This window comes from Astatotilapia calliptera, chromosome 14, assembly GCF_900246225.1.
Source record: "Astatotilapia calliptera chromosome 14, fAstCal1.2, whole genome shotgun sequence".
Classification (NCBI taxonomy): Eukaryota; Metazoa; Chordata; class Actinopteri; order Cichliformes; family Cichlidae; genus Astatotilapia; species Astatotilapia calliptera.
In genome coordinates, this window is record NC_039315.1 from 24,380,188 (window position 1) to 24,396,839 (window position 16,652).

Consider the following 16,652-nt stretch of genomic DNA (forward strand, 5'->3'; position numbering starts at 1 on the left):
ATCCTTATGGTGTCTCTCACTCACTCTCTTGTTCTTTGCTCACGCACAAACACGAGCACACAACACACACACACACACCTCCTAACCCTCCTAGAGTAAACATACCCTCTCCATAACAGTGCGCGGTGAATCCGCTCATGCATCAGAATCTACCATCAAATATTTATCACCGAGCAGCAGTGATTTTGACCGTGTGCTCATGCTTTTGACAGCACTCGCCTGCTGCAATACTTATTGGAGTAAACACAGACAATCCGATATCGTTGTTCTTTTGAACACTCGTGAAAGAACTCAAAAGAACACCAAGTGTACAATATAATCCATCAAAACTTCACTGCATATTCTATAGGCCGTCTGGCCTGCGGTAAAAAGCACAGACATCACTGTGGACTGTATCAGAGCTGATTTGGAAAAAATAATTGGCAGACATTGCATTTTAATTTGCAGAAATGGCACAAATACTACTCCTGGTCTATACACGGAGAGGCGTTCTTCATGTATTTTCTAATTCAGGACAACAAACTTTTGTTTTTGATCTAGAGAACACACGTAAAAGTATTTCATTTGCATGGACGCTTTTGTTTTTTCAGTCACACTTAAGATAAACATCATCTCTGGGTCTTGTCTACATGATTCATTTCATTTGCGGAACCTAATCATATCTGCATGCTGCATATTTGCTCGCTCTCCGTGACATTAGGCAATGTCTTCAACCAGCAGCTTGCAGCGAGTAACTCGAGTAACCTCGAGTAAATAAGTCGCTGGCATGGATCAGAAGACACATCTTCATGCTTGAGCACACACATTTAAAATGCCACCAAAACACCGTCCCAGATTCTGCCTTCAGTCAAATGACATCAAGTGCTCACTTACAGGTCCCTGAACGCCACAGTATGAAGCAAAATCAGCCAGCGGGCAGTACATGGAGCAATCAAAGAGATAAGCATCCCATTTAACCTGAGTAAAAATTCAAGCTACAGAACGTTCTGGTGTGTTGCGCTATCCCGCTGTGCCACTGGATTCAAATAAGGAGGGTAAACTAGGTCATTGGTATGTAATGCTATGTAAACTGTCCCACTTTACCCCTTGCTGGACTCAAAATGGCGTTGGCTGAGGTGGAGTGTGTACAAGAAAGAGAAGCCCAGTGATTCAATGTGACAGTTATCAACATCCTCTGGCTAGTGAGAGGACATAGCTGTATAGAGCTGCAGAGCCCCAGTAATGGCAGACTCAGCCAGTAAACAGGTAAGAAGATGACTCACAGCTAAACAGAACACAGCGTCCAAAGAGCACAGAGCAAAGTGGAAGGCAACTGGGCATAAACAGCAAAAAAAAAAAAAAAGGACACAACTCTCAGAAATTACCGGCATGGCCACTAAAAGTCTTTTTTAGTACATACCTTGCACAAAGTTACAAATGTGGTCGGTCATTTTAGCATCAATGTTTGCTTTTTACCTTCAGATATACACATTAAGTTCAGTTATTACCATGTTGTGAACATGGAGGCTTTGAGTGCTAAAAGCTCTATATTTGAAGTTTTTCTCCTACCTGAGCTGAGCGACACGGTGTCTTTCTCCCATGATACGACAGTGACGTAGGCCTCCACAGAAGCAGGAATAATGCACTTGAACACGGCTACACTCCCTCTCATAGCCTTCTGGTCAGCCACTCTGACTGTGTAGGGTTCCCGTGATACTATTGAACAATTAAAAAACAGAATTAAAAGGCACGTCTCATTTACAGGGCAAAATAATGACATTATTATGCATTTTTTTAAAGACATCTAGGGTGAAGCAAACTGGGTCTGCCATCAAAGAAAGCATCAGAGTTCAGATCTATGGTATAAAATTGCAAAGAAAGGGACACTTTCCATGGTAGTGGAAAGTGTAGCTTAAAGTAGAGACACAAGTTTCACCTAAAAAAATTTAACTACAAAACTGGTGCATGTTATAGCATGAACTTCTAATCTTATCTGTGTTTCAGAGAACACAGTCCACAGCAGGTATCAACCACCTTACACAACTCCTTGTAGCTATGTAGGAACAGATCAACGGAGGTGCATAACATGGGCTATTCAGACCCCCAGCCTCCGTCAGAATGCTGCTGAAGTTCTACTAGAGGTGGGACGCACCTCCTCAGTATACATTTAGGCATGGCTGGGCTAATTGGCATCCTCCACTCACCATTAGTTATTGCTGAGCTCCTCTCTTCCCCTGATTGTTCAACACATTTGGCCAAAAGTCTACTGATACAGTTACAAAACTGATCATTGACCTATGCCCTAGGGTGTCCTGGTTAACATTCTTATGCGTGAACGTGGTGTTATTTATGGACAAATATTCCAATGCCAGAACAGTGCCTGGATTCAGATCATTCAGATTTACTGTCATTGCCCAGATGAGCACTGAAGTCCCCCAGTAGGACAATGGTGTCTCCAACTTGGGCCACTTCCATCACCCTACTCAGGGACTCCAAGAAACTACCAGAAACTCAGAGCTGTTATTTTGTGCTTTACAGTCAGGATCTCTTTTTTTGACACTAGGGAGAACCCCAGTTTTCAAGCACGCTTCGATGATACAAGTATGCCCACCTCTGTCCGACACTGCCCTGTCCAATCACTGAGGGCAATAGCAGATTGCACTAAAGTCTAGCCTTCTCCAGTAGACTAGTTCCAAAAGCTGTGCATTGAAGTCCAACATTATCAGGCCAGTTTCTCCTAATCTAAAGCGCTACCTTAGGTTTCTTCCCAAAGAGAGAAGTGACCTTGCATGTCCTGAGAACAACTTGGGATTGGACCATCAAGGGTTGTGCCTGGCAACTGTCTGATCTATACCTACAGATCAATCATTAGTTGCTCTAAGCCTTTAAGCAGCATTATTGTAAGATTTTGGACCTTTGCTGGACTTAACCACTAAACTACAAAAAAATAACACACTATCAGTACTACAAGTGTTGTACACTCAGTCTGTTAAATTCATACTCATGCAAGTTCCCCCATCATCACAATAACAACAAGTCCTTCAAACCCTTATCTGGAGACTCACCGGCTTTGATGTGGACATCCTGACTCCTAATCTTGCCAGAAGGGTTCTCGGCAGTGCAGTAGTACGTGTTGTCATGGATCAGCTTGCTAAAGCTGGATGGCAGGAAGTTAAAGATCTGGAGGGTTCCATTGGGGTGAACGTGACGGATGCCGGGGACATCGTAGATCTCCTCGCCGGTAGCCAGATACCATCGCAGCGAGGCAGGCGGCGCACCCCCAGCAGGACAGGGCACAGAGGTCCCTGTGGTGCTGGCAAATACTACCTCTTGCAGAGATGCATTGACAAAGTATAAGCTGGAATGTAGGTCTTCACTGAAAACTGGAAAAGAAAAAAAATAGGAGAACATCACAATCTGTGGTTTTGATTTTATTTATCAGTCTTTCATTTTTAAATTTTGCAGTAATTATTGCTGAAAGCACCACCTTAACATAAGTTGATAAATAAGCTCTTGATATTAAGCTCTTGATATTTAAGTATCAATTTAAATTAGTTAAGATGAAGAAGATTGAATCAGTATTTATTAAAAATCTCTGACTCCAAGTGTTGCTTATTCATTGCTCATGATCAGCAGTTATAGATTCATCAGTGTATTCCCATCCCTGGGATTTTGGGAACATTAAATTAACATAAACTCCCATCAATTATGAAATAAGGTCCACGGCCGTGATTATGTTCATGCTTCGGTTTAAACTGGCATCACTGTAAAGAGAATGGCATTAAATGTAGTTAGTGCAGGAGCATTCTCAAGAGGATAGGAGGGTAATAAATGTCAATGTTGGCTCAATTAGCTGCATATAAATCTACAGCTGTTTGATTTCAGAGTGAAGAAGCCAAGGCAGCAGAAGTCTACGATCTGAGGTTCTGTGAAAAGACAGTTTGTTTGTATTTCAGGCAAAAATACAGCATTTGTGTGTGTATGCCTTGTCGCCTCAGCCTGGTGGCAAAGCTCTGCAGTAAATGGCTTACAGTGGCACTGGCAGCTGGCTTGGACCCTCTCTGGGGAGAAAACATTTTAGCACTTCATAAATTCCTAACAAGGTTTCAAATTGCAGACATTTCCATCCTTTTCTCTGCTCCAGTAGCTCTGAACTAGCAATGAGACACTCCACTGACCTGCACATGTACACATGCAAAACACTCATTTGAAGATTAGGAATTCAACACACAAAAATTATTATGGAGGTAAGGATCACTGCTGGAGCCTTTCTCCTGAGAAAGGAATATGCAGATATATTGAAAAGTTGGGCAGAGACCTATATTTTCAATGTTATATAAAGTACACTACACCACTACACTAAAAAAAAACTATACAGACATTTCATTTAAATGTTTTGACTGTAGTTCAGGGCAGGATAACTATTTATCAAAATACAAACAGACAGTATATTTTTCTGTGAGATTATAAAGCTATATATTTGCTACATTAAGCTTAGATAAAACAGTGTTCTGTATATTGCTCCCCCCCACTACAGTATTTTCTTATAAATGTATTTTTTTCTTACAAAATAATTTAAATAATATTATATTATGAGGGGTAAACTGTGCTTCTGCAAATAGACAGCAAGTGAAAGAGTTTTTTCCCCCCAGGAATATGAATAAATGGCGAAAATAACCTTATCTTTTATGTTAGCTTAAATTAGCGCTATAAAGGCTAATGCTAATTTAAAATAAAATACAAAATAAACGAGCTAACACTGATATTAGTAGCATTCAAACCCGCGAAAAACTATGTCAAAAAAGTGCACTCATTTTAGATGTACTTGAAACTTCTAGATTAAAATGTTTAGGCTAACAAAGTTAGTTGTTTTTTGTTGTTTTTTTAGCTAGCTAGAAACCCACAAATGGGATGGTAGCTGTTTATTCTTCCTGTATTAAAACACACTGGTCAGAATCATATCAATTGTTATGTCAAATTAAACAATGCTGTTTTTTCTACTGAGACTGTAATATCACAGGTATCACTGCAATATCTCACCATGCCTGCCTGGTCTCCCTGGTTGGCAAGAATGCAGCCTAAATTTTATTACCAAAAAGGAGCAAAGTGCCTTATATGGCTTGCATTATAGCTTTTAGGGGGCTCTAATCACCTTTGTGAGGAAAAATGTAAGACACAATAAAATAATATATTTATAGAAAACACATTTTTGATGCTGTAATTATGGTTTTTAACATGTCAGCTGTGACTCAGACTGTAGTACAGCCCACAAGTAGCAAGTACCAATCAATCAATGTCTGCGTCCCTTTTTTTATACAATACGTGACTCTGCTTGCTGCCTGTCTGCAATATGTTATCTGCCTGTCCTAGAACATGCCCATATGCATACATGCAAAATATTTTCTGCAGATTCATTTGTTTAAAGGGGTGATAAGATGTTTACTCAACTCATTATGTTTCTCAGATATGTGGAAAAAATAGGTATTTGTTAAATATAGTGTATTATATAGTTTATATCTTATAATATATATTGCATATACAGTTTCTTCAACAATATATAAAGCAGATTGTGTAAATGTCACATATGCGTTTATAGAAAGACTGACTTTTTAAGAGTGGGTGGTCCAAATAAAATTTCTGCAATGTGCACTATATATGCTCCCAGCAGAGAAACTTTCATATACCTGTACAGTCTCTAACATCAAAAAGTTTTAGCCAATTTAAATATTTTAAGACGCTGTGGGATTGTGCGCCGGGTTCTCGATGGGTCTGTGGCACCGGCTAAGATGAAAATAATACATCAAAGTCATATTAAATTCTGATTCATTCTCTTTTTCCAGCTGGCACTGGGAGTATCAATCTTCTCAGTGCTCTGTTGATAATACAGATCGGAGGTGATGGTGGTGGTAGTAGTTTTTTTTTTAGGGGGGTTCAGCCTCACCTGATGGTGCTCAAGGTTAGTGAGAAGGAGAAGACACTTTAAAATAACTCATGTCAAGATATTTTAAACATACTGCTTTGATTCGTTTTCATCCAGCAGAGAATTTCCCTCATGTGAAATCCAAAATACACAGCTGATTATGCTAAAGACAGTTTGTGTTGTGAATGAGGTGTGTGTGTATGCATGTAGTAAAACGTCATATTTTGTAAACTTCAATTGATTGGATTTGGGGAAGTAAGTGAAGAAAGTTTGTCAATTTTATTTAAACGAAATTAAAAAATACACATAATATTTTTTTTTAATTTAAAAAAAAATCCAGTTACAAACAGCTAGCACACTTCAAAGTTTTCCAATCAAATTATTCAAGTGAAGTTAATTGACTCTTGAAGATGTTACAATAGAAAATGTCTCGAGAGAAGATAGATTAAAGAAGTGTGCAGTTGCTTGAAAAGCTTCTATTCTTCGCGAGCATCAGAGAAATTGGATTAGGATTTATGCCACGGCTGTTTTGATATTCGCCTATTGCACATTTAAAAGTAGGTGAGAGCTATTCAATTTAGACTGGCTGAGTGAGATTGATTTAATTTAACAAAGAAATGGACTCTGGTGAAAGTGCGCATATCGCTGCACTGCTCGTTTTCCTAATTGACTAAACTCAGGAGCCAGACCGCAAAATGGTGTGATGACGCATGTACATCACTCCCCTCGACCTCACAAAGAGCAGCAAGTCATGCCCCAACAAATGGCCTCAGGGTCCAACCACTTACTACATTGCCCTGGAGGAAATCAGTAATTGGCATAATTTTTCATGAACTCAACTGTAAAAGGTGAAATAAATGACACTGTTCAATAATGCATTATATGCATCTATAATTGACTATGATTTTTTTTTTCGGGATCTTCAGAGGGACAGGAGGAATGAGGAAAGCTGTTTTATGTAAACCTTAACTATCACAAGAACTTTTTTAATATTTACCCTCTTTTAAATGTAAGCTTTTTATTCACTAATCTGGTGCTTACTGTCATAGTTTTGAGTGCTATTCTTGCAGTTTCCTATAGCTAGCTCAATTGTATTTTGTTTGCACGTTGCACTTCTGTAATTCCCACTGTTTATGCAACTGGTTTAGAAAGCAATGAGACAGATATTGGAGCAATAATGTTAAAAACTATCATTATTTACTATTTTTTAAGACTTTCAAAGCTATAAAGAAATCTCTACAGGGCTGAAGTGTATGTGTATGAAGTGTTTGTGTTTGGATTGCGTTATAAGCATGTAAGAATATATAAGAACGTATATAAACACATCAAACGCGACTATATCACCAAAAATAAATAAATGCATATAAAATCACACTATTACTTACATCAGCGGTCCCCAACCCCCAGGCCACGGACCGGTAATGGTCCGTGAGTCGTTTGGTACCAGGCCACGAGAGTTGAGGCTTGGGTGTAAAATTTATGGTTTTCTGGGGTTTTATCGGTTTTTAATCAGGGGGTTTTTTTTAATCATTTTTATCATTAACTCGGTTTCCCTGGGTCTTTTCCCGAGTGTTATGAATAAATCTTTTTTTTTGGTAGCAGTGCTGGTTTTCTTTTTTTGTATTTATCCACAAACCCTTAAAGGCCGGCCAGTGAAAATATTGTTGGACATAAACCGGTCCATGGCGCAAAAACGGTTGACTTACATGGAATAATATTATCATTCATTTTATTACATCTGGAGATGTGTTTGTGATTCTGAGTCATAAAAGCCCAATAGAGGCTCTCCTTTTAGCTTTGCTTTGGTCTCCACCCACTCGTGCTAAATGCTACACTAAGTTCACCAGCTAGATGCCAGCTGTCTCCATCTTTTGTTTGGTTATGAACCAATATGTATACATATTTTTTCCCCTTAGAAGAGCTTTCTTGTAAAACTAAAGAGGCGTGAAGAGTGAACAGAAGTTATCCATCATAAAACAATAAGATGCAAGACACAACAGTGGTGTGTAGCGACAGGTGATCATTTTTGGAGAGTTTATTACTAAAAAAAACCCATTGACCATATAAAAATATTCCTTAGAGCACCATTTTGTATTGTGTTATACTGTGTCCTCATTCTATAGTGTTTTTTATATGCATTATACACGTAAAAACATCACGTAAAAGTTTAAAGGTTTTTATTGGGAATGTAAGATATGGGAAAATTAGCTCTTTGTTTATTGCCATCTGCTTTAATGGGACGACAAAGGTTGGTAGTGTGTCTGTTGTTAGACTGCCACACAGATATTTAAACATAACTATACAGTTATTTCTTGCAGAGCTGTTGTAATCTATTGTCTGTTTAATGTTATAACTGAAAAACTATTAGAAAAATCTGTTTATTGAGTGTTTGACCTTCTGATGATCTGTTTCAGAGAAGCTGTAACATTCCTACAGAATTACTGTATATACAGCAAACAACACCTATTATGAGCCATAGCTGTGCTCCTTTCCACAGCATAACTGATCGGCTGACAGGCTGTTACCATCCACAGCAGAGCCACGTAAACAGTGAATCAGTGTTAATGCAAGGAAATAAAGATTAGTATACATGGTTGATTCCACAGGTCCTGAAGTCCTTGACTCGCCGCTTAATTATTTTTCAGCCTGACACATGCTCAAAACATGCTACAGTCACTTTTTGTGTGATGTTTTCCTCTCTCATGTGTCCTTGCAAGTTAAGATGAATGGTCCCGGTGCCACATGGGACTTCTCATCCCACACCAACATATTCCATCTTTTATGCAGCTGCTAGTTTTTTTGTCATGAACTCTCTGTGACATGTGAAGAAGAGAGAACAGCAGAAAGCAAACAAGAAGGGGCAAAAAGAGAATCAGAGAGATAGTGGGATTGATTCAGCTTCCCATATTTCAGGGGGCACTTGTGTTGCATCTGTTGAGCGAGCAGATCCATTGTCTGAGTTGTCAACGCCACCGCAGCATGGGGACTCTGCACTGCATGGTAGCGTGGCACCGGGTACCTCATAGTGACAATGTGACAGCAGGAACCTTGGGTAATTAAAGCAGCTCTGTGCTCTGTGCCCTCAGGGCATGTCTGCCTGGGATGTGGAGATCATACCTGGCTCACTCACATTCAACACTAACAGCTGAAGCAATTTTCAACCTTAACAAATTCCTGCTCTGTGCATTTATGGATAGTAGCATTAGTGTGATGTAGGCAGCGCTCGAGCATGTGATCAAGCTTTATTCCCAGCAGCTAAAAATAGGGCCTTGACCTGTGGGTGACCCAAATTTGAAATACACTGTACAGGTACACTGCATTTCATTTAATCTGATTACCATGGATGAAAATCATATTTCACCAAAGTAAGTTATTTTTTCTTTATATCAGTCTATGAACTTGAAAGCAATATGTGTAGAGCTATGTATAGAGCTAGGAGCTCTGATACAGGGAGATGATAACCAGCCAGGGCCAGGGAGTCCACTGTGAGTAAGCATTCCCACTGATCTGATCTGCCCAGAGGCAATACACCATGCATGGAAGTTAAATGACTGTATTCCAATTTGCTCTCATGAATATTAAGCAGGGCTGTGACAGAAAGGGCTGGCTGTACGCAAGCTGCTGATCCACACCGACAGATCAGTCCTCTGATGTCTAGGAGGGGCGGGCAACTCTAAAAACGAGGCCCCCACAGCAGATGAGCCTCCTCCTCCTCCCTGGTCTATTTTCATGTCTTAAATGGGCCAGAGTGGCTGGCTGTCTCATCAAGGGAAAGCCAGAGACCCTGGACTGGTTCTCAGTTAGTATAACTAAGCAATAAAGACGTTGATGTCTAAATTATGCTGCTGCTACTGCTGATGATGATGAGTGCAAGTGAATCTGATGAGGGATTATACCGTAGCAAACTATAGCAGCTCCCTCTGCTGCTGCTGCTGATGAATAAAAACCTCCACTAGTAGAAATCTAATATTGCTATGTAATATAACAAGCGCACTAGAAGGTGGAGGGAAACCAAGGTCTGTAATAAAGTAAACAAAAAAGCACTGCTTTGAAATTGTTGCATATATCCACTGCAGATTTACAAGGAGTTGGATTTTACTATGTGAACCTGGAAAACGCTGCTACTGAACCGCAGCAGCTTCTCCAATTAGACCAAACTTATTACAGATGATTTAAGATTTCAACACCTGCAGTTTTACCTATTAATTAAAATAATTTTCTAATTTTACTAAGACCTGAGGAGAGCAGCACTGCGCTGTTGCCTCTCCTCAACCCAATTAACATGAATAAAACCTGTGTATTTATAGAAAGCTAATGCTAATCCTTTTGACAAACAGGCACAGGATTGTTTGTTATAAATATATTTTAGGGGTGATTTATTCCCACAGGGTGCAACATTGATGGTGTGCTGTATAAAGTAATCCAGCACTGCTAAAAAGAAGCATTTAGTAATGTATTTACTGTATAAACCAATAATTTTTTTGTATGTTACATAAAATAATCAGAGGACTATCCCGTGAACTCCACAGTGGGGGTTGAGTTGTTATCTTTTAATTTTAATAAGTTTGCCAGGTGAAAGTTGATTGAGAGGAGCGAAGATACTTTATATTTATACACCGATTAATAATGTAAATGCTTTTATTTGTGTGAAGGAAACATTAAATGGAAGGAACCAAGTAACAATCAAAGCAGCACATAATCTAGCGAGGGTCTCATTTAATCACTGATTTATTATCTCTGCAGACTCACCACAAACACAGGCATGCTGGATGCCTTTTACATTTAAAACGATGTTACCTTTTTAAATATAAAAGAAAATTTATCAATGAATCAATTTTTGTTTAATTTTTAATAGTAGTTCATCTATTTTAGCTAGCTAGAAAACTTTGATTAATTGGTGCTACGTAGCGCTCTGCTAGGATTAGCTAGGCGAATTCAAGTCAGCACAGCTGTTGCTGCTTTTTTGGAGCATTTTTGGTAGAAGTTTAAAAAGTTTTAACTCCAGTATTGGTGAGTGAAATTATTCTACTTTGTTAGTCTGGCACTTAGCACCAGTTAGCAGGTATCTGTTTTTGTGATGTTTATGGATGTAGCTTGCTAACCCAACTTGCTAATTTGAATAATAACTCCATCCTTTCATCTAAATACAATAACTTCTCACTCGTGCTACTACACACATGTAATGTGCTCACTTATAAGATACCGGTAGCATTGTTCTGCTTGCCTAGAGTCATGGTATAAAGAAAGTAGACCATCTGTCAATATTAAGGTTTATATTGTAGAACAGTTTGGTATACAAAGGAGTTTGTGATCAATTCAAAGGCTGCAAGGCGCCCAGGCCCTGTGGCTGCAGAATAAGCCGCAGTCATCTCCAGCAGCTCTGTGGAGCTTTTCTATAAACACAACACTGTGCATTACAGTCAGAAATCTCCACTTTGGTCTCATTTGTCTAAAGGACATTGTTACACAGGTCTTGTGAGCTTGTTGCAACTTTCTTAGCTGTGCCGTCATGTCCTTTTCAGTGACAGTGTCTTCTCCTGCCTTCACCCTTCCAAACCTGTTCATTCTTTTTTTAATTGTACTGTCATGAACTTTTAACATTTAACATGCTAACTGAGGGCTGTAAAGTCTGACATGTAGCACTGAAGGATTTGTTGCAGTTTCTCAGCTTCTCATTGCTCAGTCTGACCTTGTGGTGAATTTGCTAGGAAATTGACTCCTGAGAAGACCGGTAACTGTCTTGAATGTTCACTGTAGAATGATGGACTTCAGACTGTTTGGAAATGGCCTTATAGCCCTTCCCAGATTAATAGACGGCAGCGGTTGCATCATCTAAAATAGTTACTGATGTCTTTCCTCTGTGGCATCATGTTAACACACACCTGAATGCTCCGGACCATCAAACTGCCAAACCTTCTGTCTCATAGAGGGCCTCCCATGCTCTGATGATCAGTTAATCAAGTCCATTTGACTAGCAGGACCTGGCTTCTACTTACCCTCTTAATTCTTGTGGATGCCACAAGGTTGTACTTAGTTTTTCACACACTTTGTCTACATTTGGCTTAATTTTTGTTAAATAAATAATGACGCAGTGTAAGGTCTGAGGTTCTGAGGTTGTATTTTCCTAATTGCAAGATCGGCTGTGGCCAAGATTATTATGTTTAATACATAAAAATTTAGAATTTAAAGAGGATGTGCTTTTTTTTTACCATAACTGTATATTTTCTGCCACAGTTTTTATTCAAATAATACATCGCTAAATCAGTAACCCATTCTCTTAAGAAACATATGCAAATACATCCTTTAAAGAAGTAAGTCCAGCTTCATCGAAGAGTCTGCGTTGCTATGGCTCTATATTTATAATGATGACTTTATAGAACAGTCAGGCCCAGGTTTGTCAGAAATAGACATCATAATCTTCTATCCTTTAAGACTGTCTGTATGTATTCAACAGGTTTGATTGAGCCTTCACTGGATATAATCAAATCACCTCCAAAATAATCTAATGGTCAACATACACTGCCTTTCTTGATAACATGATTAAGCAGCAACATTCTCACTGAACAGATGCTTTTTCAGTCTACCAGAGGCCCAACCTCAGTTAGACAAGCAGATATCACACATACTGGACAAGCAACCTTATTATGTCACCCAGCATTAAGTCTAAGGGCCTTCAGAAAAGTTGCTGCTGTTGGATTTATCATAACTGCTGTCCACCTGGATGGTACCTAGGGAGCTCCATGGTGGTTTCATAGGGGTATATGAGAAGCTTCTGAAGAGGCTGACCTGACACAGATAGCCTTTGGCCCTCAGGCTTTGTTATTTTATCTGTGCCAGCTAAATCTGTTAGGTAGCCATGGCACACCTGTGCAAAATATGCAGAGGAAACTTTTTCTGTTTACTTAGAAGTCAAAGCAAACACCTGATTTCACAACACAAGCATCGGCAAACTCACATAACCAATTCGATTTACGTACAGAGGAGGCGCAACAGAGATAGTTAAATCCAGACCACAGAAAACTGATTGTCGATATTAGCTCTGAGGAAATAATGCAGGTTCTGGGTGTCTAAACATAGCCAGAAGGAAGCAGCTACAATGAGCAAACTTCTGCAGGAGTTGACACTGAAAGGAAAAACAAATTAAACTTGTTGCCAGCGAACACGATTTACAGATATCTTCACCATCAGCATTTGGATGTTTGTTTGCTAACGCGACGCCCATGCTCAGTATCACATATGCTTTTTTTGGTTTCTTCCTGTTCTGTCAGCCTTTTTCTGTGTTTTTAAATGAGCCGTTGGTTTGAATTGCACTATCATTTGAAGCCCGCCTTGTTCTTCCAGCTGATTGCAGCGTCCTTATTAGCTTTTTTGCGACCCTCCTGAACTCGATTTTGAGAAGTGCTTTACACTTGTGATTTTATTGCTACCAATACTGCACAGGTAATAATACAATTATTGCCTCGGTTACCCTTTTAAGATACATACCCCTGTCCCTGTTTTGTCCAAGAGATGTCTGTGACCAGCAGCTGGTAGAGTGTGTTAATGTGGATGTCACAGCAGCTGGCTGCTCTCATCCTGTTAGCTCTGCCTGCCATTATCAGGCCCTCCAACCGCCACCACCTACTCCCCCTCCAAAGCTGCTGTGATTGCTGCTGCGTGCCGTACTCATTTTAATACTCCAGACTCATTTGACCGTCTTTATGGACTTATCATATTAAACATTTATCACAGCCATTTCCCTAAATCAAGCATGTTTATTCAACACTTAGGGGACCACAGCCGGGATCCTTTCAGCACCCCCACCCCCGGCACACTCACACATTTCACACACACACACATCTTTATTTTCTCCTTTTCCTTGTTTCTCTCCGTTCCTCCTCTACTCTCCCTCAGCCCCCCTGGCTTGCTTTATTACAGTCCTCGTTTCCCTCTGTACGCCTGCCTGAATAAAATGAGAGGCAGTTTTGTACAGTTTCTTCCCTTTTCCTTTCCGGTCATCCTTTCCTCCAGTGGCTAGGACACAAGGGGAATTGTGCTGTGCGAAGCCGAGCAGCCAAGCAGACACAAATGTATTCTGAGCATTTAGTTCTTTGAATAAATCGAGTTTTAATTTAATCATCTGATCAAACACTAATTAGCATAATCACTTGTGGGGATGGATGGTCTAGATAGAGACACAGAGCAATACATAATAGACCCCGTCTATGTGTTGCTAAATGTCTGCGGGACACTTAAAAACACATACAGTATATAAATGTTACAAGCTTCTAGGGACCCATGTGGGGCTTTGCCCAAATTACCTCCTCTTGCACGAACAATAGAGGGAAGTCTTCTTCAACAGCACAGCCCCAGCAAAGTGATATATTCACTGCTACACTACCCTACAATCAAATGCACTGAAGCCAGGCCCCGCGTCCTCTTATTTGATCTTGGACAAGATGGCTTACTGCAGCATCACACCTTGGCCTGAGCAAAGGAGGTCTGGGAATTCTAGGAATACCACAAAGTGCTAAGATTATTGACAATGCACTCAGTCTCACACCGGGCCGAGGGATCGATGAGTGGCCAGAAGGACATAAATCAGACTCCTGTGGCTCCACTCCATGTCACACACTAGCCCACCCACCCCACTTCCCAATTAAACTCACGTACGCACTGGTTTGCATGCACACAGGAACACACACTCCGTAAAGCCTCCCGACACATTATATATATACTTCACATGAACACCAGGAAATACAGCACTACCTTCCACATCTCACACACACACACACACACACACACACACACACACACACACACACACACACACACACACACACACACACACAGGCATATTCTCACACACCTTACAAACAAGATGACAGCGCTTTAAAAATTGCCAGCTAAAAATAACCGCCACTAACTTGGTCTTAAATCTTAGCATCTGTGCCAGGTTTAAAAATAAGGAGCAATGTCAAGAAACCAAGCTGGACCCATTTGTCTTTCTGTCACTCTGTCTATCCAGCTTTGCCTCCTCCGTTATCCCGTAGCCTACTTTAATATTCGGACAACGGAGCATGAGACACTGGGACAGACTTGATGATGAAATATCTCCAGGAAATGCATTTTTGAATAAACTGACTGAGATGCAGATTTGAATATACAAGGAGGGTCCATGAAAAGCCAAGCTCAGAGGCATCACTGGAAAGAAAGAGACAGGCTGGCAGACAGTTGGTGAGCCACAATACATCAGGCATGCATCATGCTAAGGACAAAGTCACGCGAATCAATTCAGCCTTGGGCTACCAAGTGAGTCGAGTTCAATTCCTGGACCTGGTATGTGGATGGCTGGATTAACAGCCAGTATTTATGAGGTGCAGTGTGATTGTTTGTCTCTAGGGGTGATGGATAGCAAACTTGTCGCACCTTCAACACCTGTCTTCCACGATGGGCAAAAACTGTGGTGGGATACTCACCACAAGTGAGCCTGCAGACACACACACACACCAATGAGACCCAAAAAGGACTACTGGTGTGCGTGCACATATAATCTATATTTTATGAAAAGGTCATGCATGTTTTTATATTTGACACAAGTATTAAATAACATTTCTCTGTCCTGTTTGGAAAAAGGGAATCAAAACTGGATTGAATTTCACAAAACCAAGTTTCTTCTGGCAAAACAGCAGCACATAAAAACTGCAAATAGAGAAACAAGGTTTTACTTCTAATGAACTCGTTTTGGGGGGGATATTGTCACAAAGGCTCATGCAACCTTGTAACAATATAATCTCATGTTTAGAATAATTGCTATTTAAAGCAAACATCTGATTGGAAGCAGATCACAAACTAAAGCAAGTTAGCAAAGCTAACTTAGAACACTTTAAACCCAAAAAAGATACAAAAGTCATTGAGAAGATTGAGTAGTTTAATTAAATTGTGCTACTAACACTTTGGGTTTGATGAGACACATTTTGTTCATTTTTGAATAAACTATACTTCAATAACTTGAAGCTTTTTGAGAATTTTTTTTCTAAACCAGTTCCTGACTAACATTTGGAGACCTCACTGCAACTATGAAAAAGAAATAAATGAAATAACATATTTTTTTTTATATGTGTAGTTGCCTGGTGAGTGTGTTGAAATTTGTTTTTTGTTTTACACACCTTCATTTTTGACCAATTGCAATTAGGTGTGCAACCAACTTGTCACCCAGAGGTTGATTGTGCAACAACCTTCTAACTATTTTGGATTGTAAGGTTATTGCAGAGGTCACCTGGTGGGAGCCAACCTGTCTGCAAACAATCGCAGTGTGACTGCAACCACTCCCAGACAGATTGACGAAGGTTTTCAGATAACTTCTGTCAGATTGACTGCAACGTGTTGGCAATCTGAGTCAGGACCCGTCTCTTTCTAATTGGCTTTCTACTTAACTTATCTGGTCGCTAACTGATTTTATTCTGGTTATAGTCCTTTATAAAAGTGAGGTTGCTGAGTGCCTGTGTCATTTTGCACTTAAATTGTCATCTTGCAGAAACTATGTCACTATTTATGGAGGAATTTCTGAATTTCAAATCAGACGGAAACTCACTTGCAACAGATCTGCAAGTTTTCATCATTAATCGCCACATTATCTCAGACAGATCTCACAAACTTGCCAGCTTAACCCCATTCAGTCAAACTGAGAGCAGACTGACTCTGTAATATGCCATTTTATCCCACCAAAATCACTCTGAAGACAGCAGCTGACTGCGAGTGCACACAAACCTGC

The 16,652-nt window shown here is 39.9% G+C and overlaps 1 protein-coding gene across 2 annotated transcripts in view; it reads right to left on the reverse strand.

The window, feature by feature from the left end:
* The window catches only part of dscamb (Down syndrome cell adhesion molecule b), a 134,490-nt gene that overhangs the window by 111,073 nt on the left and 6,765 nt on the right, over positions 1 to 16,652 (reverse strand). For both annotated transcript variants that reach the window (XM_026193164.1, XM_026193165.1), the window contains exons 2-3: positions 3,045 to 3,362; positions 1,549 to 1,695 (exon numbers count right to left, since the gene is read on the reverse strand). In XM_026193164.1, coding sequence (XP_026048949.1) covers positions 1,549 to 1,695; positions 3,045 to 3,362 — 465 coding nt within the window. The remainder of the gene's footprint in view (positions 1 to 1,548; positions 1,696 to 3,044; positions 3,363 to 16,652) is intronic.